Source organism: Stomoxys calcitrans, chromosome 2 (assembly GCF_963082655.1).
Source record: "Stomoxys calcitrans chromosome 2, idStoCalc2.1, whole genome shotgun sequence".
NCBI classification, from domain to species: Eukaryota; Metazoa; Arthropoda; class Insecta; order Diptera; family Muscidae; genus Stomoxys; species Stomoxys calcitrans.
Window position 1 is genome coordinate 155,024,166 of NC_081553.1, and position 12,911 is coordinate 155,037,076.

Below are 12,911 nucleotides of genomic sequence, written 5' to 3' on the forward strand. Positions count from 1 at the left end.
CCATGGCAAAGAGTAGGACATCCAGCGAACTGCTTAATTACAAACAGCATGCCTGTGTCAAGGGAAGATCGGTGGACAATCACTGCTCGAGGTTGTGCAGAAAATAGAAGCATACTTCGATGCCGAAACGTACACCCTGGCGGTATGCATTGATATCGAGGGAGCTTTTAACAATGTGCGGACCGACACACTGATCCAATCCTTAGACCAGTTGCGGGTGAACCCGGTTATTAGAGGCTGCATTAACCATATGCCAAGGAACAGGTGGATAAATTGTGTGTCCCATGACATAACTATAAGGGCATTTGAACCACCTATGCAGAAAGGCCGAAAGGGTCTTGCATATGGCATATGACTGGGCTAGACCCAGAGGTCTCAATGTTACCCCGGAGAAGACTGAGATATGCCTGTTCACGTGGAAGACGAAGGTGGGCCAATTTAACGCACCACGTTTCTTCAATAAGACGATTTCGATATCTGGCAAGGTCAAATACTTAGGTGTGATCTTGGCCAGGAAACTGAATTGGAAGTGTTACATTCAGTAGCATACTGAGAAGCCTCACAGATGTTGGGCACTATGTAGACGGGCCGAAGGTTTGAAATGGGGCGTGAATCCTAGGATCCACTGGTCCACTGGTTCTACAGGAGCGTGATTAGACCAATACTTACTTACGCCTCAGCAGTTTGGTGGACTGCTATGGAGAAAAAGTGCAACATAAGGACCACACAATAAGTTCAGAGAACATGTTGTCTTGGCATAGACGGAGCGATGAGGACCACGCCTACTAGGGCACTGGACACTATTCTAGATATCCGACCCATTAACATACAGATTAAGTGTGAGGCAGCCACTGTGGCTATGAGACTTATGGCGATGGGATAATGGATTGGAGAAGTGTAAGAAGGAGATTAACGCCCTCTCTGAGGATGCCAATATCCGCATCATTTGGTTGCCGGTGAATAACGGAGTAAGGGGAAATGAAAGGGCAGATGATTTGGCGGTGAAGGCCAGAGGACTACCGTCAATAAAGATGGTTAACACGAAGCCTTTCGGGTCGTCGTAGTCCGAGTTAAGGGCGTGGGCGACGAATGCGCATTCAGCCCTGTGGAACAGCGAAACGGTCGGTAGGACGGCGAAAATCCTATGGGAGATCCAGATCGTGAGAAGACGAGGCTATTACTGACAGGAAGAAAGAAGGGGGTCAGTATAGCAATTGGTATCATGAAGGGACACATAGGACTACGAGCTCACTTATGCAAAATCAGTGCGGCAAGTGATAGCATGTGTTGGCCATGCAGGGAACATTATGGGGACACAATACCAGACATGAACCAACAATTAAGGTTTTTGTACGTAGCACGGAATTCCTAAATTAGATTTTCTTTTTCAAGATTACTTTTTCATACCCTCCGCCATAGGATGGGGGCATACTAATTTCGTCATTCTGTTTGTAACTCCTTGAAATATTCGTCTTAGATCCCATAAAGTATGTATATTCTTGATCGTCATGACATTTTAAGTCGATCTAGCCATGTCCATCCCTCCGTCTGTCTGTCGAAAGCACGCTTACTTTCCAATGAGTAAAGATAGCCGCTTGAAATTTTGCACAAATACATTTCATTAGTGTAGGTCAATTGGAATTGTAAATGGGCCATATCGGTTCATAACCTTATATAGCTGCCATATAAACCGATCTTGGACTTTGACTTCTTGAGTCACTATAGGGCGCAATTTTTATCCGATTTTGCTGAAACTTGGCATGACGTGTTTTGATATTACCTTCAACAACTGTGCCACATATGGTTCAAATCGGTTCATAACCTGATATAGCTGAAATATAAACCATTCTGGGATCTTGATTTCTTGAGCCTCTAGAGGTCTCAATTAGTATCCGATTTAGCTGAAATTTTGTACAACGGCTTCTTCCAAGACCTTCAATATACGTGTCAATTATGGTCTGAATCGGTATATAGCCTGATACAGCTCCCTTTTAAACCGATCTCCCCATTTTACTTCTTGAGCCCATTAAGGGCTCAATTCTTATTCGGTTTGGCTGAAATCTTGCATGGGGTGTTTTGTTATGACTTCCAATAACTGTGTTAAGTATACTAAGTTTTTTATGCCGGATCCAAACGGTATGCCGCATAGCTATCCAACTTAGTAGAGAAGTTTTGACAAGACAGGATATCTCACAAATGTAGCCAGCATTAATAGGGGGATGACGACCGCTGAAAATATTTCTAGAAAAGAAGTTTACTTTCCTTTATGTGAAACGAATTATTTTTGCGTGTACTTCAAGATTTTAGCAAGTCTAGCACAAAACTAGTTCCCTTCACCAGTGAGCTTACATGGTATTATTTTCTTGTCTAACTACACAGTAATATGCAATAGTGTGAATATTTTCCTTCAATGGCCTATACGCTAAAATATAAATTCACCCTTTCTCTCTAGTGGGAGACACACAAGAGAATAATTATTGGTTCGGTTGCCATTAATGGGGTTTTGGTTTTACAACAAAAACATGTCTGTCCAATAGTGCAACGTTTATGGCTTACCTTTGATATGTTGAATCGAAATGTTATATAGTTACAATAAAAGAAAAACTTCGCAATAAAAGTATTTTGTTTGTCGTAAAAATGATATATAGATGTATAAAGGCTCAAGAAGTAAAATCGGGAGATCGGTTTACATGGGAGCTATATCAGGCTAAGAACCGATTCGGATGTCGGGATTAGTAAGTGTGTTGATTCCATAGAGGTTCTTTCTTCAAGATAAATACAACCAACCAATGTACGACATTTGAAGCCCTCACACTTGAAAGTTTCAGTGAAAAGTTATTGATCTACTGAGATGCCATTTTGGCGATATTAAACTAGTTGAAATTTTAGTTTTGAGGCACTAGATCGATCATTTCTCCCTCCCAAATGAAAGGTACTTGAAAGTAGAGTGTAAATGTGATAAAATTTTTTGGCCAAAACTGTCTGGCGTCGTCCTATCAAATTTGAACAAAATCGGATAAATATTGGGTCATCCAGAGAAATCCATGCGTCAGACTCTCTATTGTGATACCATGGGAATTGAAGAAGAAAGATGCCTTCTAGTTCCTACCGTTGAACCATCCAGATAGCTTAAAAAGTCTAACAACTTGCGAATGCTCACATTCGCTAAATCAGACAAGTTCTCAAAGAAATGAGAACCTAAAGTGGAACTCCTTCTTACTGCCAGTGCGGGACACACACAAAGCAGATGTTCTGTAGTCGCTTCAATTGTTGGCAGATCAGAAAAAAATTTTCAGCGGCGGTTTTCCCCTTCTAATGTTGGCGACTTTTGTGAGGTACTATGCCATGCATAGAAGCCATGTAAAAACTTCTCCCCAAAGACGTGTCGCACTGCGGCACGCCGTTCCGATGTGAGAATTTTGCCCCTGTTCCTTAATGGAATGTTCGTGGGCAAATTCGCGCTAAAGCTGGAAATGTTCCCAACAATGTAAGGTCAACAGTGGTTGCGGCATCAAAAGTACTATTAACTACTTTTTTTACTTTTTTTTACATCCACCACCATACTATGATGGTATACTGATCTAGACGTTCCGTTTGTAGTACATTGAAATATTGATCTGCGACCCCAAAAAGTATATTTATTCTTGATCGTCATGGCATTCTGAGTTGATCTAGCCAAGTCCGTCCGTCGGTTGAAATCTCGATAGCGGTAGAACGAATGAAATTTTGGGTCATTTGCAAATGGGTCCTAACGGTTCTTACTTATATGTAGCTCCCATATAAAGTGGTCCGTTGACTTGAGTTCTGAACCCCTAGAAGCTTAAATTGTGCTGAAAGTTTGCACGTAGTATATTTTTATACCCTCCATCATAGAATTGGGGTATATTAATTTCGTCATTCTGTTTGTAACACCTCGAAATATGCGTCTAAGACCCCATAAAGTATATATATTCTTGATCGTTGAAATTTTGCACAAATACTTTTTATTATTGCAGGTCGTTTGGGATTTTAAGTGGACCAAATTGGTCCATGTTTTGATGTAGCTACCATATAAACCGATCTTGGGTCTTGATTTATTGAGCTTCTAGAGATCGCATTTCTCGTCCGATTTCACTGAAATTTTGCACGAGGTATTTTGGTATCAGCTCCAACAACTGTGCTAGTATGGTTTAAACCGGATATAGCTGCCATATAAACCGATCTTGAGTCTTGATTTCTTCAGCTTTAAGAAGGCGCAATTCTTATCCGATTGGCTGAAATCTTGCATGGGGTGTTTTTTTATGATTTCCAATAACTGTGTTAAGTACGTCTCAAATCGGTTCATAACCTTGTATAGCTGACATATAAACCAATCTTGTATATTGACTTCTTGAGCCGCTAAACTGCGCAATTCTCATCCGATTTGGCTGAAATTTTGCATGAGGTGTTTTTTTATGACTTCCAACAACTGTGCTTAGTATGGCATAAATCGGTACATAGCCTGATACAGCTGCTGTTTAAACCGATTTGGGATCTTGACTTCTTGAGCCTCTAGAGGGCGCAATTCTCATCCGATTCGCCCATGACGTTCAATATACGCGTCCAATATGGTCTGAATCGATTTACAGCTTCATACAGCTCCCATATAAACCAATCCCCCGACTTTGCTTCTTGAGCCCCTACAAGGCACAATCTTATCCAAATCGTCTAAAATATTACACAATGACTTCTACAAGTTCAGCATTCAATTCATTTATGGTCCGAATCGAACCTCCAATCGGAGCTCCAAGAGCATAACAGTTTTTAGTCATTATTCTATGTTTGCCCAAAAAGAGATACCGCGCAAAGAACCTGACAAATGCTGGAGGGTATATAAGATTTGGCCCGGCCGAACATTAAACGCTCTAGCTTTTTATGACTTTTATGACTTATAACCTGATAAGCTCCCATATAAACCTATCTCCCCATTTAATATCTTAAGCCCCTAAAGGTATAATTTTATCGGACTTGGCTGAAATATGACTCTAAGAGTTTTTATACCCTCCACCATAATTTCGTCATTCTGTTTGTAACTACTCGAAATATTCGTCTGAGACCCCATAAAGTATATATATTCTTGATAGTCGCGACATTTTATGTCGATCTAGCCATGTCCGTCCGTCCGTCCGTCCGTCTGTCTGTCGAAAGCACGCTAACTTCCGAAGGAGTAAAGCTAGCCGCTTGAAATTTTGCAAAAATACTTTTTATTAGTGTAGGTCGGTTGACATTGTAAATGGGCCATATCGGTACATGTTTTGATATAGCTACCAATAAAACCGATCTTGGGTCTTGACTTCTTGAGCCTCTAGAGGGCGCAATTCTTATCCGATTTGACTGAAATTTTGCACATAGTGTTTTGTTATGATATCCAATAACTGTGGCAAGTATGGTCCTAATCGGTCTATAACCTGGTATAGCTGCCATATAAACCGATCTTGGGTCTTGACTTCCTGAGCCTCTAGAGGGCACAATTCGCGTCCGATTTGACTGAAATTTTGCACATAGTGTTTTGATATAACTTCCAATAACTATACGAAGTATGGTCCTAATCGGTCCATAACCTGATATAGCTGCCAAATAAACCGATCTTGGGTCTTGACTTCTTGTGTCTCTAGAGCCTCTAGAGGGCGCAATTCTTATCCAATTTGACTGAAATTTTGCACATGTTTTGATATCACTTCCAACAACTGTGCAAAGTACGTTCCTAATCGGTCCATAACCTGATATAGCTGCCATATAAACCGATCTTGGGTCTTGACTTCTTAAACCTCTAAAGAGCGCAATTCTCATCCGAATTGGCACAAATTTTTTACAAAGGCTCCTCCCATGGCATTCAACATACGTGTAAAATATGGTCAGAATCGATCTATAGCTTGATACAGCTCTCATATAAACCGAGCTCCCGATTTCGCTTATTGAGCCCCGAATCGGACTATAACTTGATGTAGCTGCTCCCCCGTCCTTATTCATTATATTTTGTTTGCCTAAAAACAGATACTGCCCAAAGAACTCGACAGATGCGACCATGGTGGAGGGTATATAAGATTTGGCCCGGCCGAACTTAGCACGCTTTTACTTGTTTATGTTTTACAATGACAAAATTAAAATGCGCCAACAGTTGTGGGCATAAAACTTAAAAATCAAATCTTTTCATTAGGGGGGAATATTTTAACTGTGGATTTTTTGGGGAAATTTTCTTGGGTTTTTGGGGATCTCTTTCAAAAAAAATCTGGCAACCGTGATCGCTTCTTCCTCGATGTGTTTTCCGATAAGACAGTGACCTGCCATAACAGACACAATGACTGAGACAGCGACAATAAAGCGGTTGGTTTACCTCTGCAAGACTAGTCCGCTTGATACACACTGCAGTGATCGGGCACTCTGTTCGAAATGATCAGTTCAAGTTCTGCAGAGAACACCCCAAAGCCCACCTTATCGTCAAGTTTGGAACCATTCGTATAAAAGCGGGTCAGGTAGTGTGTAATCCACACAGCTTGGGATATCGGACTTTGCATCGATGATAATAGTACTTGTGTTTTCTCACTAGACATTGTCCATCCATTCTCTGACTTCTGAACATATACCAACGTAGTAAGTGTCGAGGATAAGATCTTACTTAGCCTAGAGGCCTCAGATGTATCCTCCACGGAGCTGCAGAAGTCCACCGAGGATTTATTCTGAGCCTTTCTCAGCTAGCCCTTGTATTTTCTTAGCTTAGCCTTATAGACGTCCGAATCATGTGGTGACCTTGTGACTTTTGCTCTGTTGAAGAGTTTTCTGCAGTCCTTGCTTAGGCCAACCAGTTCTGGGCTTGGCAATAGGACATGCTGACACAAGCGAATCATTCAGGGCCTTCGTGATCCGCTTAACGATTATTTCTATATCCTCCGCAGTTAACTCATCTTTTTCTGGTCTAGAAGGGCTAGTCGTGCAGAATGTTTGCCGAAATCCATCCCAATGCGGTTTTCTACTGCTAAGCCGAGAGACCACTTCTGGTCCCGATGAACAGAGAAGCTGTGGTTATCCAACACTCCCCAGTCACATATCATCCGATTAGTTCTTCCGATACAAAAATAAACATCTAGTACCTCCTCCCTGTTGCTGGTAATAAAGGTTGGTTTATTCCCTTTATTACAAATCGTTAGATTGCAACTTATAATATATTCGATAAGCCGCTCACCCCTTTCGTTTATATCCGAACTTCCACATATTTGGTGATGTGCGTTAGCATCACTTCCTGCAATGAGGCTTTTTTTCCTGCGGAAGCGGCTTCAAACAGCAACTTAAGGCTGAATCGTGTGCCATATATAAAGAAGCCAGGCAGTAATGAGATTTATTTATTTCAGAGCTGGCTACTGAATCTTCAGTGCTTAGCACAGAAGAAGAAAAACATTGAGATTACTCTTTGCAAGAAGACAGGCTCTGTGTCTTTCATTTCCCGTACGCTTGAGTAGTTTAAATCCCTCGCCCATAGTTCCTGGATAAGAACCACGTCAAATCCCCCTGCCATCAGGAGGACCTTAAGTGCCTCCGAAGCGGCCTTACAATGGTGGAGATTTATCTGTAGAAACCGGACCATAGTCAGAATTTAGAACTTCCACCACTGTTATGATAGCCACGTTCTTCTGATTCCTCCAGGATTTCATTTCCACAAGATTCGTTAGATCTTGTCATGATGAGCTCCTTCTATTGATGCTTCAATAGCTGCTGCTGTCGAAGTACTTTTTGAATTCCGTCCTTCCCCGCTGGAGCACACCTTGAGCCCAGTCCATCCAGATGACCTACCAAACAGGGCTTGTCGGGTCCCGTTTCGATGCCTTCCCCTCCTGTTTCGATTGTGGTAGGAGTATTTATAGACTCCTGCAATCCGCCTGACGTTAGAAACGTGGTCGATAGTTCCTCAGAAAAGTGTTCAGCGACAACTGCTGAGTCGACTTCTGATTCCCTAACCCCACCGCTTCTATATACCTTCAGTCTCAATTTGTTGAATCCGTGAGATACTTTAGAAGCATTCGCACCATACCTGAGAGCTATGCGCTTCTTAAAGAGCGTATTGATTTAACGAAAAAGGTCGATGGCCTGAGCAAATTATAGGCATGAGAAGTTAAAATAGGTTCGGCCTTGTCCTTAAGACTCGAACCGGGTGTCTTCGGCAAAAGATAAACAGTCACCTGTCGGCTAGTGTAGCGTGGCGCAGTCGCTCTACCAGTCGAGGTCTCAGTAGCAAATGATACCACCATCACAGCTATTGGGTCTTTGGAGTCCATTCTAAGCCAGCTTTCTAAGCAGATATAAATCCGCTCCATTCCACTATGGACATACACCTAAGCCAGTAATCGGCTTGTAGTGCGCACTCATAACCGCATTGACTGCCTCACACTTAATCCGTATGTCTATGGGTCGGATGTCTAGTCTCCAGTGGCCTAGTGTGTGTGGTCCTCATCGCTACCATAATGCAAAGACAACTTGTTCTCAGATCCAGTCGTATTATCCTTTCGTTGGATTTTTTCTCCATCGCAGCCCATTAAACTACGGAGTAAGTAAATATTGGTCCAATCACGCTACTGTAGAGACAGTGGACTATCGTCAGATTCAGATCCATTTCTAAATAGTGCCCAACATTGCTTTCATTTATTAAAATAACATTTGTTAAATTTTCCGCCTAAAAACTTGAGTTGTGGTTCGTGCGTCACGTACAGAATACCAAAAGTGGGAAAGCCTCAGGAATATAGAGAATGTCATAACGTGCCAATTGAAAATGCAAGTTAAAATATTGATAACCACTAGGACGAGAACTGCCAAAAATTAAAAAAGATTAAACAAGAAAGAGCGTGCTAAGTTCGGCCGGGCCTTTTTTATACTATCTATCATAGATAGCATTTGTCGAGTTCTATGCGCAGTATCTCTTTTTAGGCAAACAAAGAGTATTGAATAAGAACTGTTGAGCTATTGGAGCTATATCAAGTTATGGTCCGATTCGGGCCATAATTGAATGCTGAACATTGTAGAAGTCATTGTGTAATATTTCAGTTCATTCGGATAAGAATTGCGCCTAGGGACTCAAGAAGCAAAATCCAAGATCGGAAGTCAAGACCCAAGATCGGTTTATATGGCAGCTATATCAAAACATTGACCGTTTTGGCCTATTTAAAATGCCAACCTACACTTATAAACAGTATTTGTGCAAAATTTCAAGCGGCTAGCTTTACTCCTTCGAAAGTTAGCGTGCTTTCGACAGACAGACGGACAGACGGACGGACATGGCTAGATCGACTTAAAATGACATGACGATCTAGAATATATATACTTTATGGGGCCTCAGACGCATATTTCGAGGTGTTACAAACAGAATGACGAAATTAGTATAACCCCATCCTATGGTGGAGGGTATAAAAAATCAAGAATTACACTAATGATGAACACACTAACACAATTCAAAATAATTATTTGTATTTGTATGCGAGCAGTTAATCCCGACCAATCAGCCAAATGCAAAATAACAATAATGCGTCGACCGAACGAAGGCACACGAGCTGCTTACACTATCCGTGTGCTTCTATTTCCTTTTCCTATGCCCGCGAGCATATGGATTTAAGTGCGGTTGTGTGTTGTTGCCCATCTATGGTTACACTATGAAACAACTAAGAATTGGCATATATTAAATAGTAACTTACTCCCCGCGATGAAAGGTAATCCATTCCTTTGGCAATTTGGTACATAAACGATGTTAAATCAGCTGATGTCAAGATATTAGATTTTCCATGAGTGTTTCCGTAATGCCTGAAAGGGGCAAAAAATTATTATAAAATAAAAATAGGCATAAATATTAAAATTAGATTCTCATAAGTTTAACTCATTTTCAAAATAATCTTTTCACAAAAATAGCATGTGTAAGAATTAAAGATTTTACCAAAGTATACATGTTTGTTAAAAAAAAGTTTTAAAAATTTTATATAAATCAGAAATACACAAAATATGTATTTTGTTGAATTATATTGTAATAGGCAATTTTACAGCTAGGATATCTTTTAAATCCTTAATATTCATGTTTGATATCAGCCAAGAAATGCGAATTTAAATTCTCCCTGAAGGGTTAGTTCACTCGAAGGACAATCTGGCCTATTGTGACACCCTAGTAAGAAAAAACAGGAGAGGAAGTAAAATTTTAACGATAAAATGTATATAACATGGAGTTGACGAGATGTGAAAAATACAAAACGGCTGTTTTGGAAAAATTTTGAAACATAACTATCCTAATAATTTCATCAAATAACTTGAAACAATAAAAATAAACAACAATTTAAAATTAGCGGCTTTTATCAGAACATATAACTCTATTGATATAAAGACACAGAAAAGAATACATATCGTACTAAAATTTTGAAATTCCCCAATGAGTAACTGAGTGTTGGAACAGCCTTGGAAAATATTGTAGGGGTTTCTAGTGTATAGTTATTTCATAGTTAATTAGTTGTGTTGAGCCAAAAAGTGTCTTAAATAAAAAATATGAATCAAAAAGAAAATAAGTGTGCTTTCAAATGCGTCAGCACATCATTAGGTAATTTGAAGATAGGAAATCTCTTTGAGTAGTTGGAGAATTGGTTGGTCGATCAAAGGCTACAATCCAAACAATTATAACTACATTCAAAATAAAACATTGCAATTTTGGGTACCCACCACCAAGGATAAATTAACCATCCTCTTTTATAACAACTCCACTACCAAATCCATAGTAATATGCAAATGGGGGTGGTCTGGATCATATTTGATTTAGGTCTCGAGAACTCTTATACAGGTCACAGTTTCAGCGAAATCTGGCAACAAATCCTCTTTTTATAAGATTAAGACACTTAATTATCGTTCTATAAGGCAGCTACACTCAGAAAAAAAAGTAAATCCCAAATGAACGAAAATTGAACCAATGTGAGTAAAATTTACCATGATTTGGCGTTTAAGATTTTTTTTTTGAACCGTTTGGTATACACAATTCCTTATTTTAGGTATATGAGAGTGTAATAAAATCAAGTTGACATTTTCAATAATTTGGGATAACCGAACTCAATTTCAGCATGCTTTGAACATAATTACAAGGAACATTTTTATGAGTTTTTACACCAATTTCATAAAAATATGTCGTATGATAACCCTTAATTTATTACATATAAATTTAGAAGTAGTGATGTATTTCTTAAAATTATTCTGTTTTTCCTGTTTCATGAAAATTAATTTCAACGCATCGGTTATAAGGAGAATAAGTAAAAGTAAGGTTTAATTTGCTTGGAATAACTAGATCCCATGAATAAATAATGATTATTTCAAAATAAGAGTAAGTCAAGCTAAGAATACAAATTTGATTGCTTTATAAAACTTGCACTTCACTCTTTATTCCCATTGATAAATAAATTATATAAAACATTTACTTATTTTAAAGATGAGTTATTATACGTATCCTTTGACTTCTTTTCACAATTCTTCTAGGCAATTGGGCTATATATTTGGTGTAAAAAGCCATGGTTACTTGTAGTTTTAATTTCCTGCCTAGAATGTCTAAAATGAAAACAAGAAAGAAAAACAAGTAGTTGAAGAAACTATAAAATAATTTAAAAAAATTTAAATAGGACTTATATTAAGTGGACATTCTGCTTCTTTGGATATTCACTTGCTGAAAAAAGCCATGGTTACTCATAGTTTTAATTTGCTGCCTAGAATGTCTACAATGAAAACCAACACAAAAAAATTTGTTGAAGGAACTATTCAATAATAAATATAATTTTAATAGGACTTACGTAATGTGAACATTTATCTGCTGCTTTGGGTATCTATTTCCTTGCTGCATGAAGCCATGGTTGCTTCCAATATATTAAATGCAGTTTTGTTTTACCACGTGATATAATAAATGATTGAAGTAACTATAAAACTAACTAACTGTAACTACTCGAAATATTGAAAATATTGAAATTTTGCACAAATACTTCTTATTAGTGTAGGTCGGTTGGTATTGTAAATGGGCGATATCGGTCCATGTTTTGATATAGCTGCCATATAAACCGATCTCGGGTCTTGACTTCTTGAGCCTCTAGAGTGCGCAATTCTTATCCGATTGGAATGAAATTTTGCACGACGTGTTTTGTTATGATATCCAACAACTGCGCCAAGTATGGTTCAAATCGGTTCATAACCTGATATAGCTGCCATATAAACAGATCTGGGGATTTGACTTCTTGAGCTTTTAGAGAGCGCAATTCCTATCCGATTTGGCTGAAATTTTGCATGACGTATTTTATTTTTACTTTCAACAACTGTGTCAAATAAGGTTCAAATCGGTCCATAACCTGATATAGCTGCCATATAAACCGATCTGGGATCTTGACTTCTTGACCCCTAGAGGTCGCAATTATTATCCGATATGCCTGAAATTTTGTACGACGGATCCTCTCATGACCATCAACAAACGTGTTTATTATGGTCTGAATCGGTCTATAGCCCGATACAGATCCCATATAAATCGTTCTCTCTATTTTACTTCGTGAGCCCCAATGGGCGCAATTCTTATACGAATTGGCTGAAATTTTACACAGGTCTCCAACATATAATTTAATTGTGGTCCGAACCGGACCATATCTTGATATCGTTTTAATAGCAGAGCAACTCTTTTCTTATATCCTTTTTTGCCTAAGAAAAGATGCCGGGAAAAGAACTCGACAAATGCGATCCATGGTGGAGGGTATATAAGATTCGGCCCGGCCGAACTTAGCACGCTTTTACTTGTTTCCGTTGCTATCTTCCGAGCCGCATTCCTTCAAATAAAAAAGCAAACTGGCTGCCAAGTAACAAAACAAGCACGCACTGATCGACGCTTGTCCAACAAGAAAAACACACATAGAAAAATTCTA

General features: G+C 39.2%; 1 protein-coding gene across 3 annotated transcripts in view; it reads right to left on the minus strand.

The window, feature by feature from the left end:
* LOC106088359 (tyrosine kinase receptor Cad96Ca) overlaps positions 1 to 12,911 on the minus strand; it is a 168,928-nt gene that overhangs the window by 46,040 nt on the left and 109,977 nt on the right. For all 3 annotated transcript variants that reach the window (XM_013253836.2, XM_013253837.2, XM_013253838.2), the window contains exon 8: positions 9,693 to 9,798. In XM_013253836.2, the coding sequence (XP_013109290.1) occupies positions 9,693 to 9,798 (106 nt within the window). The remainder of the gene's footprint in view (positions 1 to 9,692; positions 9,799 to 12,911) is intronic.